Below are 12,328 nucleotides of genomic sequence, written 5' to 3'. Positions count from 1 at the left end.
CAGTAAAATTATAATAATCAATTGTTATAATATGTAATAATACTATAAACATTTCGTGCAAAATACGTTTGGATACTTTAATTAAGCCTTTTTTAATCTAGTATATTACATCTATTTGGATATATATCTATACATATATATATCTATATATATATATATAATATTTATGTATGTATACATACACAAATATCATTTACTTTTAAAAACAAATGTATTCCATCTAATGCGTTTTAGCCATCTACGTCATTTGCATCTCACAGTCATAGTATTATGTGAATTTCTATATAATATATTATGTATATATAATATATATATATATATATATACACACACACAGACAATATATATATATACATATATATATATATATATAATAAACATCCGCATAGATATATACATACGTATACATACGTATAGGGTGGTCCCTGTTTAAGATGTTGACGAATTTTATCCATTCCACACCGCCCCCAAATCGCATCCAATGAAAAATATAACCATGTGTACAGCTGATACAGAATGCCCCATATTAATGACGTTCCATATTATCACCAAATTACCGAATATTATTAATTTCGCAGAATTGCAAATTTCATTGCAAAACAGTAGTCCCGTGAAAAAATATATACCGCAAGTAGAGTAAAAACGTATGTATCTCAGATGACTTCAGTTCACGGCTCTCTGCGTGACGGGCATGGAGTTGAGATAAAAGGCTGAAGTTTCAGGATTTTTTTCAAATTATTTCAAGTCGATTTGGAGGGCGGCTCGGACCAAATTCGTCAATAACCCGAATAAGGACAACGCTAATATACATACGTGCTTATATATAGTTATATATTATGGATTATTCGACGGGAAAAACAGTTTTAGAAACCGTATGAAAAAAAATATCATTCAAACGATTTTCTTTAGAACAAATTCTACGTGTGTGTTAATTAATTATCATCATTATTATTAGCATCGTTATTATTTTTGTTGTTGTTGTTGTTGTTGTTGTTGTTATTATTATTGTTATCAACGCGTTCAAGGTAAACATAATCAATTATACAGCAATTATAAGAGATATATCTGTATATATACAGTGGAACAATCATTTAATTGTTCACCCGAATCTCGTCGGTGATGCCAAAGAAACTTATTATTAGGATTATTGTTATTGTTGTTGTTGTTGTTGTTGTTATTGGCATTATTATTTCCGTTCGTGTTTGTGTAGTTCCTGTAAATTTAAACGGTTCGTTTGAAATTATTGTTATTATACTTCTATTATAGATTTCTACATCCACACAATATACACGTATATTGTCCGTATATTGCGATACGTATTGTATATTGATTGCTACAGTTTTTTAAGTATGCGAATCATCCTAAGTGCATGCAGCTAACGTCAATATGTTAAACATCTAAGGTACGACGGTGTTCTGTTTTCAGCTTTTCTTACTTATGCTCCCGTACGTAGCTTTAGCATTCCTCGTCATCTACTCGTGGCATTCGTCACATCTTCAACATCTTTCAATGAATAACGCAAATAATTTTTATCCTCCGTTCAAATCCGACATGAAATTTTATTTTATCTCTGTCAATTTCATTATTCGAATGGTTGGAATCGAATTAAGATTGATTACATTCTAAGCGTGATCATAAATATGATAATATAAATTAAGTATTATATTATTTTGTTGTTACTGTTGTTGTTGTTACCGTTGTTGTCGTCATAATATTACTTATCTAGTTACAACTACTTTTAATAGTAGTATATTCTTAATATTATTATTATTATTATTATTACTGTTATCGTTATCTTATTATTATTGTGATCATATATCTTGTTAAAGTTATTATTTCACTTATTAATATTATTATTATTTTCTTTCTTTTTCCTCATCCCTTCGGTATCTTTATTTCAATTCATCGACCAACAACATTGTAAAGTATACATTAGAAACGGTTTCGTTATACAGTTTCAAATGATAACAGTATTTGTCATTTAATCGATTACAGATAAATATACATAACATAATAATATTAATAATAACAACAATGACAATAACAATGATGATAATAATAATAATATTAGCAATAACAGCAACATTTAATTAAATAACTAATTAATTTTGTATATTATTATATTATATTTGTATCGCCAGAATTAAAGCAATTTATGTAATATATTATTTCGTACTTTGCGGAAAGAAGAATAAACGATATAAATAAAGAAGTGAATTGATAATTAAATAAATAAATAAATGAACAAATAAACAAGGTTAGATAAATTAACTTCGTAATGTAAGTCAATTTTGTATAACATCGATAAAAATAAACATTATGCAAACGATAAAGAGCAATATAATTGTAATATATATATATATGTATATATAATATATATGTATAATTTAATAATTTAATGCAATTCGGTAACAATATAAATATATACATGTGTTGTGTTTACATACATACAATATGCGTTTTCATTTTTGAGCGCCTGCAGTGCGTGTAAATTCACATATTATTAGACACACTTTTTCAATATTGTCGAGTTCTTGTTTACGCGCGCTCCAATTATATCTGTGTATGTGTGTGTGTGTGTGCTGTGTTATGTGTTAATATTATATATAATATCAAATGCGTACATATATTTATTTAGCTCTATACTCATTTCCATAGTAATGGCAGACATAATATAAACGTTTATTTTTATCGATTTATACCATTATTCGACAAGCACAAGCTTGCGACTCTTTTGCAATCTGCACATTTTAACACAATTTTTATATCATACTGCGAAGCTTCCAAAACAATTGCAATATATATGTATATATATATATATGTATATGTATATTATATATATATATACAGATATATATATATTTATGTTTCTAGATCCTATTTTTTTAACCTACCGACTAAGTAATCACGATATCGAATTTACAATATTCTAATATCGCATTATTATATTGTAAATTATCATACTTAATTATTATTTTATGTTGTATAATAATATCTCGCTGCCGTTTAGTATAATTATAATTAATGTATTATAATACGAGTATATAGGTGACTTTGTCTAATTTGTTTATTTTCATATAATTATATTATTATAATATATTTCATCATTATTAATAATAATAATACTAATAATAATAATAATAGTAATAACAACAACAATAATAATAATTTAATACTTATTTCTCTTATTATATTATTATTATCATTGAAACAAATTACTTTTTTTTTTTTTTCACCTACTCATCATCGAATAACAGGCTGTATTATTATATAATATAATATATCATCACTTGTTCCGTTAACTTTTTTCTCCTGCTTCCGAATATCTTAGCTTCGGTAAATAGCGAAACTCTGGATAATTCTTTTTACCTGATAGTCGGTCTTTTCCCATTTATGCTATCCACATTCATTCGATCTGATCCTCGCACGCTCAAATAGATATTATTATTATTATCCTCTATACGTTACACGACAGTAATGATGACTATAATTTTAATGTATTTTAATTTTAAGTATGTATTTAAGTAGCTCTTACACTTTGGTAAGGTTAAGTAGGAGCCGCAAGTTTTTTTTCTGTGAATGTTGATAAAAATTAGTGAAAATTTTCGCTCACGCTGATTTTCGGTTTTGTGTTGAATAACTTTAAATTAGTAATCGTGTGTTTAGTCTGCTGCTTACTTAAGTTTCAACCTTTTGCCACGGGTAATACATGCAATCGCCCACACAGGGAACAATAATAATAACAATAATAATAACAATAATCCATCCACGAATCGATGTCCAATTTTTATTACAAAGTTGAGTAAACAATGGACATGTCTAGGAAATCCAGATTCCGAGATTAGCAAAGTATGTGAAATTTTTTTTGTGAATTCATGAGCCAATTTTTTTCGACTCCGTTGAACTTTCCCAAAATTTGCGCCAATTGAATTGACTTAATCTGTGGATTATTTAAAATTTGTAAATTCAACCCTTTGTAAAATGTTGAAATATTTTTGGTTAAACGTAGCTTGACATTGCAGTAAAAAATACAAATGCTGAAAATTTTTTGTTTTTTACAAAATTTTAAATATTATTCTCGTATTCATATCAACCTTGTAAATTGATTCCTCGTCGAAGCACATACGAAATATTTTCTCATCAAATCTATACAACTGCCCGAAGAACCTATAACTTGGCAAGAAGATATAAACTTGATGAAAACAAATTTGGAGTCTAACGTCTTTCGACGACAAAATCATTTTTATTAGATGCAGATATAAATACGATGATATATTCCACAGATATGGATAGAAGGAAAAAACATTGAATGATGACAGAAAATTGTAACTTTTTTTCGCTTTCTGTATTTGTAAAAGTACGATTAACTGAAAAAATTTGAAAGCATTTGGAAAATAATCGGTTTTCCAAAATCTAAACCACTCTACAGGTAGTATTTTTAAGTAGCGCAGCTGCAAACTGGCAATATTTCAAAAAATTCCGCGGAATCAACAAAGAAAACTTGGCTGAATTCACAGCACGGCAGGTTTTCCTCTATCTCGGAAAATTGTTTCAAAAACTTGGTAAATTTAACGTCGAATAGACGATAATTCGAAAGATTAATTTTCTGTTGATTATTTATTTCATACTAGTTTTTCTAAAACTGAATTTTCGACAGCCAAAATTGGGGAGATTTTGTCATTCTAAATCTAGGTCATCGAATTTCTTACAAGGCTTATCGAAAATATTGGTATTTTTATTAATATTGCTATGACGTTTGTGGTCAAAATCAACTTGATGTTTTAGTTTCTGCGTGGGCGGTTCGTTCTAATGTCTGTTTGTCTATTTAAAGCAAGATATAGACGATGTAACATTTCAAGGCAAAAAAAAAAAAAAAAATAACCTGCAACGATACAGAAAGTATCGAAAATATTTAACCCGCGAATAATAATGAATTAAATATTTGTCCGCACATATTTCTTGCCGTGTTTTTCATTTCGTTTTATACTTATAATTTTTGGCGAATTTGAAAATATTTCACGGAATACATTAAGGCTGAAAAATGAAAATTGAATATCGGGTATATGAAAGAAAATGACACGTGGATAAATGTAAACACGGCGGAACGCTTGCCCGGTGATCGAGGGCTCGAGGATTTTGCCGGCGGTTGGCAGTGGTCTTTGATTATTTATTAATTCGGAGCTTAATCCACCATCAGCTCGAAGTGCACCGATCCACGTCGCTCAAATCTATCGTGATGAATGTTTTGAGCCCACGCCTTGCACTCGATGTTGATCAGGACGCCACCTGGTGAAAATAATTCACATTCAATGAAATACGGAATACGGAGTTCTCATAGAATTTATTCCAGTTGGTTGGAAAAGTATTTCTGATACTTTTCAAGCAACAGAAATCTGGAAATTTTCCGGAGATGTGATACAAAATGAAGGACTGATAATAAAAGTTTTTGAATTTCCTCCTGAAATTGGTGTCGATTTTAACCTATAACTTGACTTTCTTCGAAATGATCAGAACCTTGAAATCTCAGAGCTTAATAAACTTTCGACAGAAAATGAAATATCGAACAGGAATCAGACAATGAGTTTTTTCCCGAAATTCTCGAGAATATCTTCAGATCCCTTAGACATTATCAAGATAATTATGAAACACAGTGTACCTGCTTCCGTTGAATTTCTAAATATCATGAGAGATTTTTGAGAATTTTTTCGTCTGCAAGGTTCTAATGCAACAAAATTTCTATTCCCCAAAAACTTCGTAAAATTTCCATCACGTCTTTTTTGAGAGCGTTCGAACCACGTGGAGAATAATGATTTGGCGTTTGTAAGATTTTTCAGATGTCTTGCAAGAGTTTGCGTCACCTGCTTTCGGAATTGTGCTGCAAGAAATAGCGTGGAATATTTTTTAAAATTTTCACGAATTACTCACGCTTCGGTGCCTCGAACAGCACGGCAACCAGCGGGCTCAGGTAGCCTGGAGTGTTGGTGAAGGGGAAATAATACCCGGGGAATCCTCGCTGTGGGATATACTGTATCGGCCCGATGTTTTCAACATCCGCAGGACTCTCTCCCTCGCACGATACCCAAACAGTGTTGACCGTCTTCCGGTTCTGCGACTGCTCGTTCGCGATGTGAGATTTCAGATCGTCCGGCATGTTGCTCGGAAGTTTGCTCGTGTCGTTGTAGATTTGCGGCATCCATCCGAAGATCTGAATTTTTCAAAAATCGATCCTCATTATCGATTCGCTTGAAATTAATCCCTTCCATTTTTTGTCTTTCATGCCGACTAAATAATTTCTTCGCTTATTCGCGGCTCGTACGAAAAAATTCTTCAATTCGAATAAACGCGTTTTTATCGTAATATATGACATCGAAGCGAACAATCAGCTGATCGGTTCAGCTCAATTTTGCGAATATCAAGGCACAGAAAACGTTGCGCCGCAGCTTTTGGACTCTCATTTTGTGACATTGAATCGTTAGATATTTATTGAAAGATGCGAGAAAAAAGACAATTCTGTAAATAAATCCGAGTAATTTCTCCGCAAATACGAATCAGTGCTCGACACATTGCTAGTAGAATATAAATAATAACCGAACCTTGTTCAACTTGAGGAAAATGCATGGTGCGGATTTCTGATAATTGTAACTATTGTTTTGATTGCAGGAATGCCACGACTCGATGTCGGGGAGGCAGACTTTTCCTGGTAGGGGAGGTTTGTCGTAGTCGCAAGGCATCCTCGTGTCAGCGACGCCATGTTTCGCCGGAGTTTTCCTGTAATCTATAATCGCAAAGTCAGTCATTTACTATTAGACGTTTGCTGAAATATTGGCAGAAACGTCTAGAAAATCACGGCGTAAAGATGAGTTTCCGAAATTTTCTGCCGCCACTTTTTGCATAGCTTGCCTAAGAATTAATTATGGCATCCAAGATGCTCCCGCAAACAGAGAAAACTCCTTCTGCACTTCCTTTTGTGAAGGATCATTCACCGCAAGGCACCAACGGCGAGTCCGTGAGCGTAAGTGTTAATCAATACCTGAGTTCACCTGTATCTTACATAAGCGAGTCTCTACGCGCAAGCGTCGCGTCTTAGATTGGTGGTAAAATAAGTTCTAGGGATGTCGTATTTGTGATACCCATAATTCCCGTCACGCGACGTCATCGAGCGGGAGGCAAATGAATACACGTCCCCTTAATCCACGAAATTGATCATGAGGAAAAAAAAAAATCTTATTCAAGTTCATCGAGGTCGAGGAATATTTTCTCACGTATGCAAATTTTCGGTCCAGGATATCGAATCGATAAAAGAGAAAAAATATCCGAAATGGAAGTTTTAACAGAGCGTTTTAAGTGATCACTGTTGTTGGATTAATGTATTTGTATAATGAAGATATTTCTAGACGATATAATATGTTGAAAAACAAACGGGACATTCTACAGTTAGTTACCAACTTTATCAAACAGATATGCAAGGTCGAAAATAATTTTTCTGTGATAAAGAGGTTAGGATATTAATCAGAATTCTGTACTTTCGTTAAAATGGTTGCCTCACATATTTAGATGAATGACTACGTCACATTCTTCCATATTGTAAACATTATTGATTCTGTTCTTTATATTTAAAAAATTTCCCGTACACGTTTCATTGATTTGAAGTTTAGATATATCAGAATTATGACGTTAGAATCCGCTATGGTCACATTGCAGTGAATAAACATAACGCCTGAGAGCTTTTGTAATTTTGATCTGTTCGAAACGAAAGAAAAGAAAATTCCACTGACGAGATCGACTAGCATCTAAAACATGTAATTATCTTATTGCATGAAAAAGTTAATTAAATTTCACGGAATTAGATTTTGCAACTGACATATTTGTCTATTATAATACTGGCAACCGCAGCCCAATCGGTAAAAAAGATCTTCAATTAACAGCCGCAACGATAATTATTAAAATATTCAAAATTGCAAGAACGTCACAGCGTTTCATCCCATTGTTGCATTCCGGGAAAAGAAGTTCGTCACTGATCCCTGTAATACTGTTATAAATGTTGATGCATAATTGAATTCCCAATACACGCATGCGCCATGATGAATTCCCAAACAATTTAAAAATTTACGAGCAACACTTTTCGCCCAAGTCAGCTCACTTACGAGCAAGGAAAGCATCCAGTTCCTTGGTCCAGTAACCATAGTTTCCCACGTTACTAGCCTTGTACCAAATCAAAGTGCTGTCGACGTTGCTCTCTGGTGGCATCGGCCGAAAACCAAGTCCGGGATTGGTGCCGATTAGCGAGCCTTCCAGTTGCCATTTAGGAACGTTCGGATCCAACGTTTGGTAGAACACGGCCAACATTGCTCCGAAGAATCCGCAAAGGACTGCGTAGAATATCACGTAGAAGAGCAAAATCTTCGCTGCAACATTATTCAAAAATGTTCACAGGTTTGGACAAGCTCGACGGAATTCTTCAACGTCGAATGTTCAACGGATAATTTGAAATTCGAACTCTTATCAGTTATGTGTGAATTACATCCCAGAATTCAGTTTACCGGTTCACCTTGTTAAACCGGATGTTCTCGATGTTTAAAAAATAATATCCACTGTCAAGTTTTAGTGGAACAAATTTCAAATTTTAAGTTTTAATTCATTCATTTCATTGATCTAAGTCTGGAAATATTTTAAGGTTTGAAAACTGGAGAATTTCAAAAAAAATAAATTCTAACGTTTCGTTCTCCGTATATTATCACGGTAAAAACTTAACTCCATCGAAAACAATATCTGAAAGTTTTCAGTCATTGACAAAAGTGAATTAAACTAATGAAAAAATCTCGAGAGCTGAAGCGCGTTTTTGAACACGTTCTATTCTCGTGACGTCATTATTCAGTGATTTAAATTAGTAAGATGGGGTTAGGTTACGTTAGGTAAGCTGAACAGAGAAGTAACGACAGTGGCGGTTAAAAAGAGCGTTTCACACATTTTCGAATTTTAAGTTGGGAGTATATCGTAGATCTATATCTACGAGAGACAATCGTGCTGTATACTCGTATACGTTATAAATCGATATTTATAAACAGAGTCATCTATTGAACACATGAAAAAATTTCATGATAAACTCAATTTGATTAAAAAAAAAAAAAAAAGAAAAGAACAACTAAACTACAACGCGTTAGATCATTTCTGAATATTCTTTGTACAAAGGTTTTGCATTCGCAATTAGATTTTTTAAGGCATATTGCACTACTAAACAGTACAACTGTTACAATTACGAACCGAAAGCTAATTGAACTGAATTGGTATTAACTTGTCGCACACTGACATCGATGAACTTATCTACATACTTCACAATGTCGTCTTAACAATAAGCGACTAATATACATATGTAATACATAATGCAGAGAAATGCTCGAGGACAATTCGCAGCATCGCATATAAATAATCGTCGAGTTTGATTTACAACAGAATGAGTATCTCCATATTACCGTTGAATACGTTATTCAACTGTTTCAATCTCTGTTCTGGTAATTTTAAATCTCAAAAAATTAGCCGTTTATTCATCTTCGCTGAATTAACGTACGTCACAGAAAAGTTCTATTCTCATCTCGTGATAATTACACGGAAGCTGTCAGCCTCGTTAAAATAACTGTATCCTATTATAACAGGGTTGCTGTTATATTTGGCATATAAGAAAAGCTATATGCACGTCTATACATGTATATGTACATGTATATAGGTCATCGATATCTCATTATCAATAACGAAAACTGTACCAATTTCTACTACGTACATATATGCAGATAATACAAGTTTGTAAATATGAATTTAAATACTGCACAGAAGGAAAATTAACAGATATACTCAATTAGCTTCCGTTATACTATAAAGGGAAAATCATAGTTTAAACTATAGAATATATAAATAAACGAATATAATATTTTTTAAAGATATTCAAGACTTGTTTGAATAAAGTTCCGGAGACTACGGACAAACTGTAATTGTGGGATGTATACGGCTTGGGGATGAACTGTAGTAAGGACATAGGTAGTCTATTGATCCCTGCAAGGTTCGCAGTCAGCGCTCAATGCTGCACAAATGTCTGCATTGTTCCGCCGTAAGGAATTAATGTTATACGTAAAAAAAGTCTCATTTATTTGTTTATTTGTTCTTTCAAATAGTCTTACTAAAAAATTTATTCCTACCGTTTAAATGGTATAAAATATCCTGCCAACACGCAATATTTATCCGTTAGATTATTAAACTGTATGTTGTTTCAGTCCAAAAGAAAAAAAATACACGCAAAAGATTTTCTCGTTGCAGTTGAAAAAAAAATCTTTTCGATTTGAAATTGTTAAACAATGAAGATCATCGTTATTAATTATGGCTGCATAGTAGCTAAAATTATTTATTTATTTATTTCTTTTTCTTTTCTTTTTTTTACAGTAAAATGCAAATAATTTGCATGAAGTGTCAATTCAGAATGGAACAGAAAAAAGAAAAGTATCAGGACGGATTTTTAATATCAATTTCGAAATCGCTAATTAAAAACGATTAATCGTCCGAAAAGGTATAAAACTCAAAGTCTCATCAAGTCGAGTATTATATTTTAAGAAGTGGGAAAACATGTGTGAATACATGATCATTTTGAGAGCCTAAAGATTGTAATTAAACATCCAGAATCGTATTCACCTGTTCCAGGATACCTATAAATATAACAGCAGAAAATATGGCTTTGCATTCGGTAGGAGGGGGACTTCGGGTAAGGGTATACTTTAACAGAAAATCAATTCCACCGTGTCGACTACGCCTCAAATTTCGTTGGGTTTGGGATCTGATTTACAGCGAATCCCAATAAGTCGTGAAATGATCTCCATGGGCGTAAAAACTACACCATTTTGCGTTCGTTTTCCATACAGTTCGTTTGGTGGAATGGAAAGTCGTTGAATCATCTGGCAATGATTAAAATTTAGGGAATCATTAATCGAATTATCGGATCACACGAGTATAAGTGATTGAATAAAATGCAGAGATGGTAAAAAACGAAGTATGAAGCTGGGAGCGGAAGCATCGATTTTTCAAGCGTCCGTGGTGATAAGCACTCGACGAAATGGCTGCACCGATACATCCGCATCCTTATTACATTAAGTTTAAATTTCTGAGATTCGTTTTAGTATTCCCAGAGCGAAAAACGCCCTACATTAACAGTCAAGCCGTCCAATTCGAGTATCGATTCAAGGGAAGGACGTCACCCAATTACGAAAGCTTCGCTCGAAAATCTCGTTTTTCATTTGTCTCGCGATTACCGAATCGCGGCGAGGGATGAAATGCGGTTTCGCAGGTAATCCCAAGCCCGTAGCGATTGGAAAAGAGCGTTAAAAAATTCGCCCTTGAAACGACCGTGACGGATTAACGAAACCGATCTCATTACCAAAAAATACCCGTCAAACGAGACTCGCGCCGCAGAGTGATAATAACGGGGAGTGTAGAAAATTTGAATGGAACGAGGGGACGGAATATGAAACCGAAAATCTTACCCCAACTTGCGCCGGTACGCCCCATAAACTGGCCGGTCTCCGAATTCCATAAAAAGATCCTGAATCCCTCCCATTTTCCAAGCTGCGGCGGCGGCGAGTAATACTGCTCGACTTTCTTGTCCTCCATCGTCCTGTTCGAGGGCTAACGGTTCTCCCGGTATGACGGAGAGCCCTGCGGCGGCAACAACGTCGAATTCGCAAAGAAGGGTTGTTCCGGAATTGGATCCTGCGCTCCCACTGCACGGTTGGCGACCAAAGCGATATTGAGCGACGCGCTTCGGCGTCGCTGGCCTGGTTTGCCCGGTTTCCACCCCTGCTTGCGCAAGCTCTCTTGGCACCGTCCGGCTTCTCTTTTCCTCCGGCTCCTCTTGCTCTTACGGAACATGCGTTCTTTTACGCGACCTTCGATCGACTCTTGCCAGCTGCAGATGCGGCGACGCTTCGAACTAAATTCCGAGGCACCGATCGAATCTTTGCAGCTCTGTCTCCCATTCCTCCCCGATCGTCATTATCATCCAGTTACGTAACTTGATTTGCTCGTTATCGATAATTTCGTCCACGCCAAAGGACGGCGTAACTTTCTAAGCGTTATACGGAGAAAAGTTTCGTTACTTTTTTTAACTAGAAAAATTCAGGAAAACTCTCTCTCTCGGTTACGAAAATTTCCTCGCTGTGGAACAACGGAAATATACACTGAGAAAAATTTCATTTGATATAGTAACGAGAAAAATTGAGTAAAACAGGTATCGTTAAAAAACCTGTTTTAATATCGTTGGGATTAGGAAAAACGAGGTACGGGTAACCATTTT

The 12,328-nt window shown here is 34.1% G+C and overlaps 1 protein-coding gene across 1 annotated transcript; it reads right to left on the bottom strand.

Annotated features, from left to right (window-relative positions):
* Positions 1–3,274: 3,274 nt before the first annotated feature.
* On the bottom strand, positions 3,275–11,895 carry LOC107216553 (sodium/potassium-transporting ATPase subunit beta-2). Its single transcript, XM_015653781.2, has 5 exons — positions 11,520–11,895; positions 8,145–8,405; positions 6,594–6,775; positions 5,926–6,205; positions 3,275–5,286 (listed from the first exon to the last, which is right to left on the bottom strand). The coding sequence occupies exons 1-5, from the start codon at positions 11,644–11,646 to the stop codon at positions 5,183–5,185; spliced, it is 954 nt and encodes a 317-aa protein (XP_015509267.1). The 5' UTR covers positions 11,647–11,895; the 3' UTR covers positions 3,275–5,182.
* Between the last annotated feature and the right edge of the window lie 433 nt (positions 11,896–12,328).

Source organism: Neodiprion lecontei, chromosome 2 (genome assembly GCF_021901455.1).
Source record: "Neodiprion lecontei isolate iyNeoLeco1 chromosome 2, iyNeoLeco1.1, whole genome shotgun sequence".
NCBI lineage: Eukaryota > Metazoa > Arthropoda > Insecta > Hymenoptera > Diprionidae > Neodiprion > Neodiprion lecontei.
This window is presented reverse-complemented; position numbering and strand designations above follow the sequence as displayed.

Excerpts from the sequence above, each read along its gene's own strand:
- LOC107216553 (XM_015653781.2), bottom strand. The coding sequence starts at position 11,646 with ATGGAGGACAAGAAAGTCGAGCAGTATTACTCGCCGCCGCCGCAGCTT. Across the intron at positions 6,776-8,144 it reads ACTGGATGCTTTCCTTGCTC|ATTACAGGAAAACTCCGGCG; the intron begins GTAAGTGAGCTG and ends TTGCGATTATAG. Across the intron at positions 6,206-6,593 it reads TTTTCCTCAAGTTGAACAAG|ATCTTCGGATGGATGCCGCA; the intron begins GTTCGGTTATTA and ends TGAAAAATTCAG.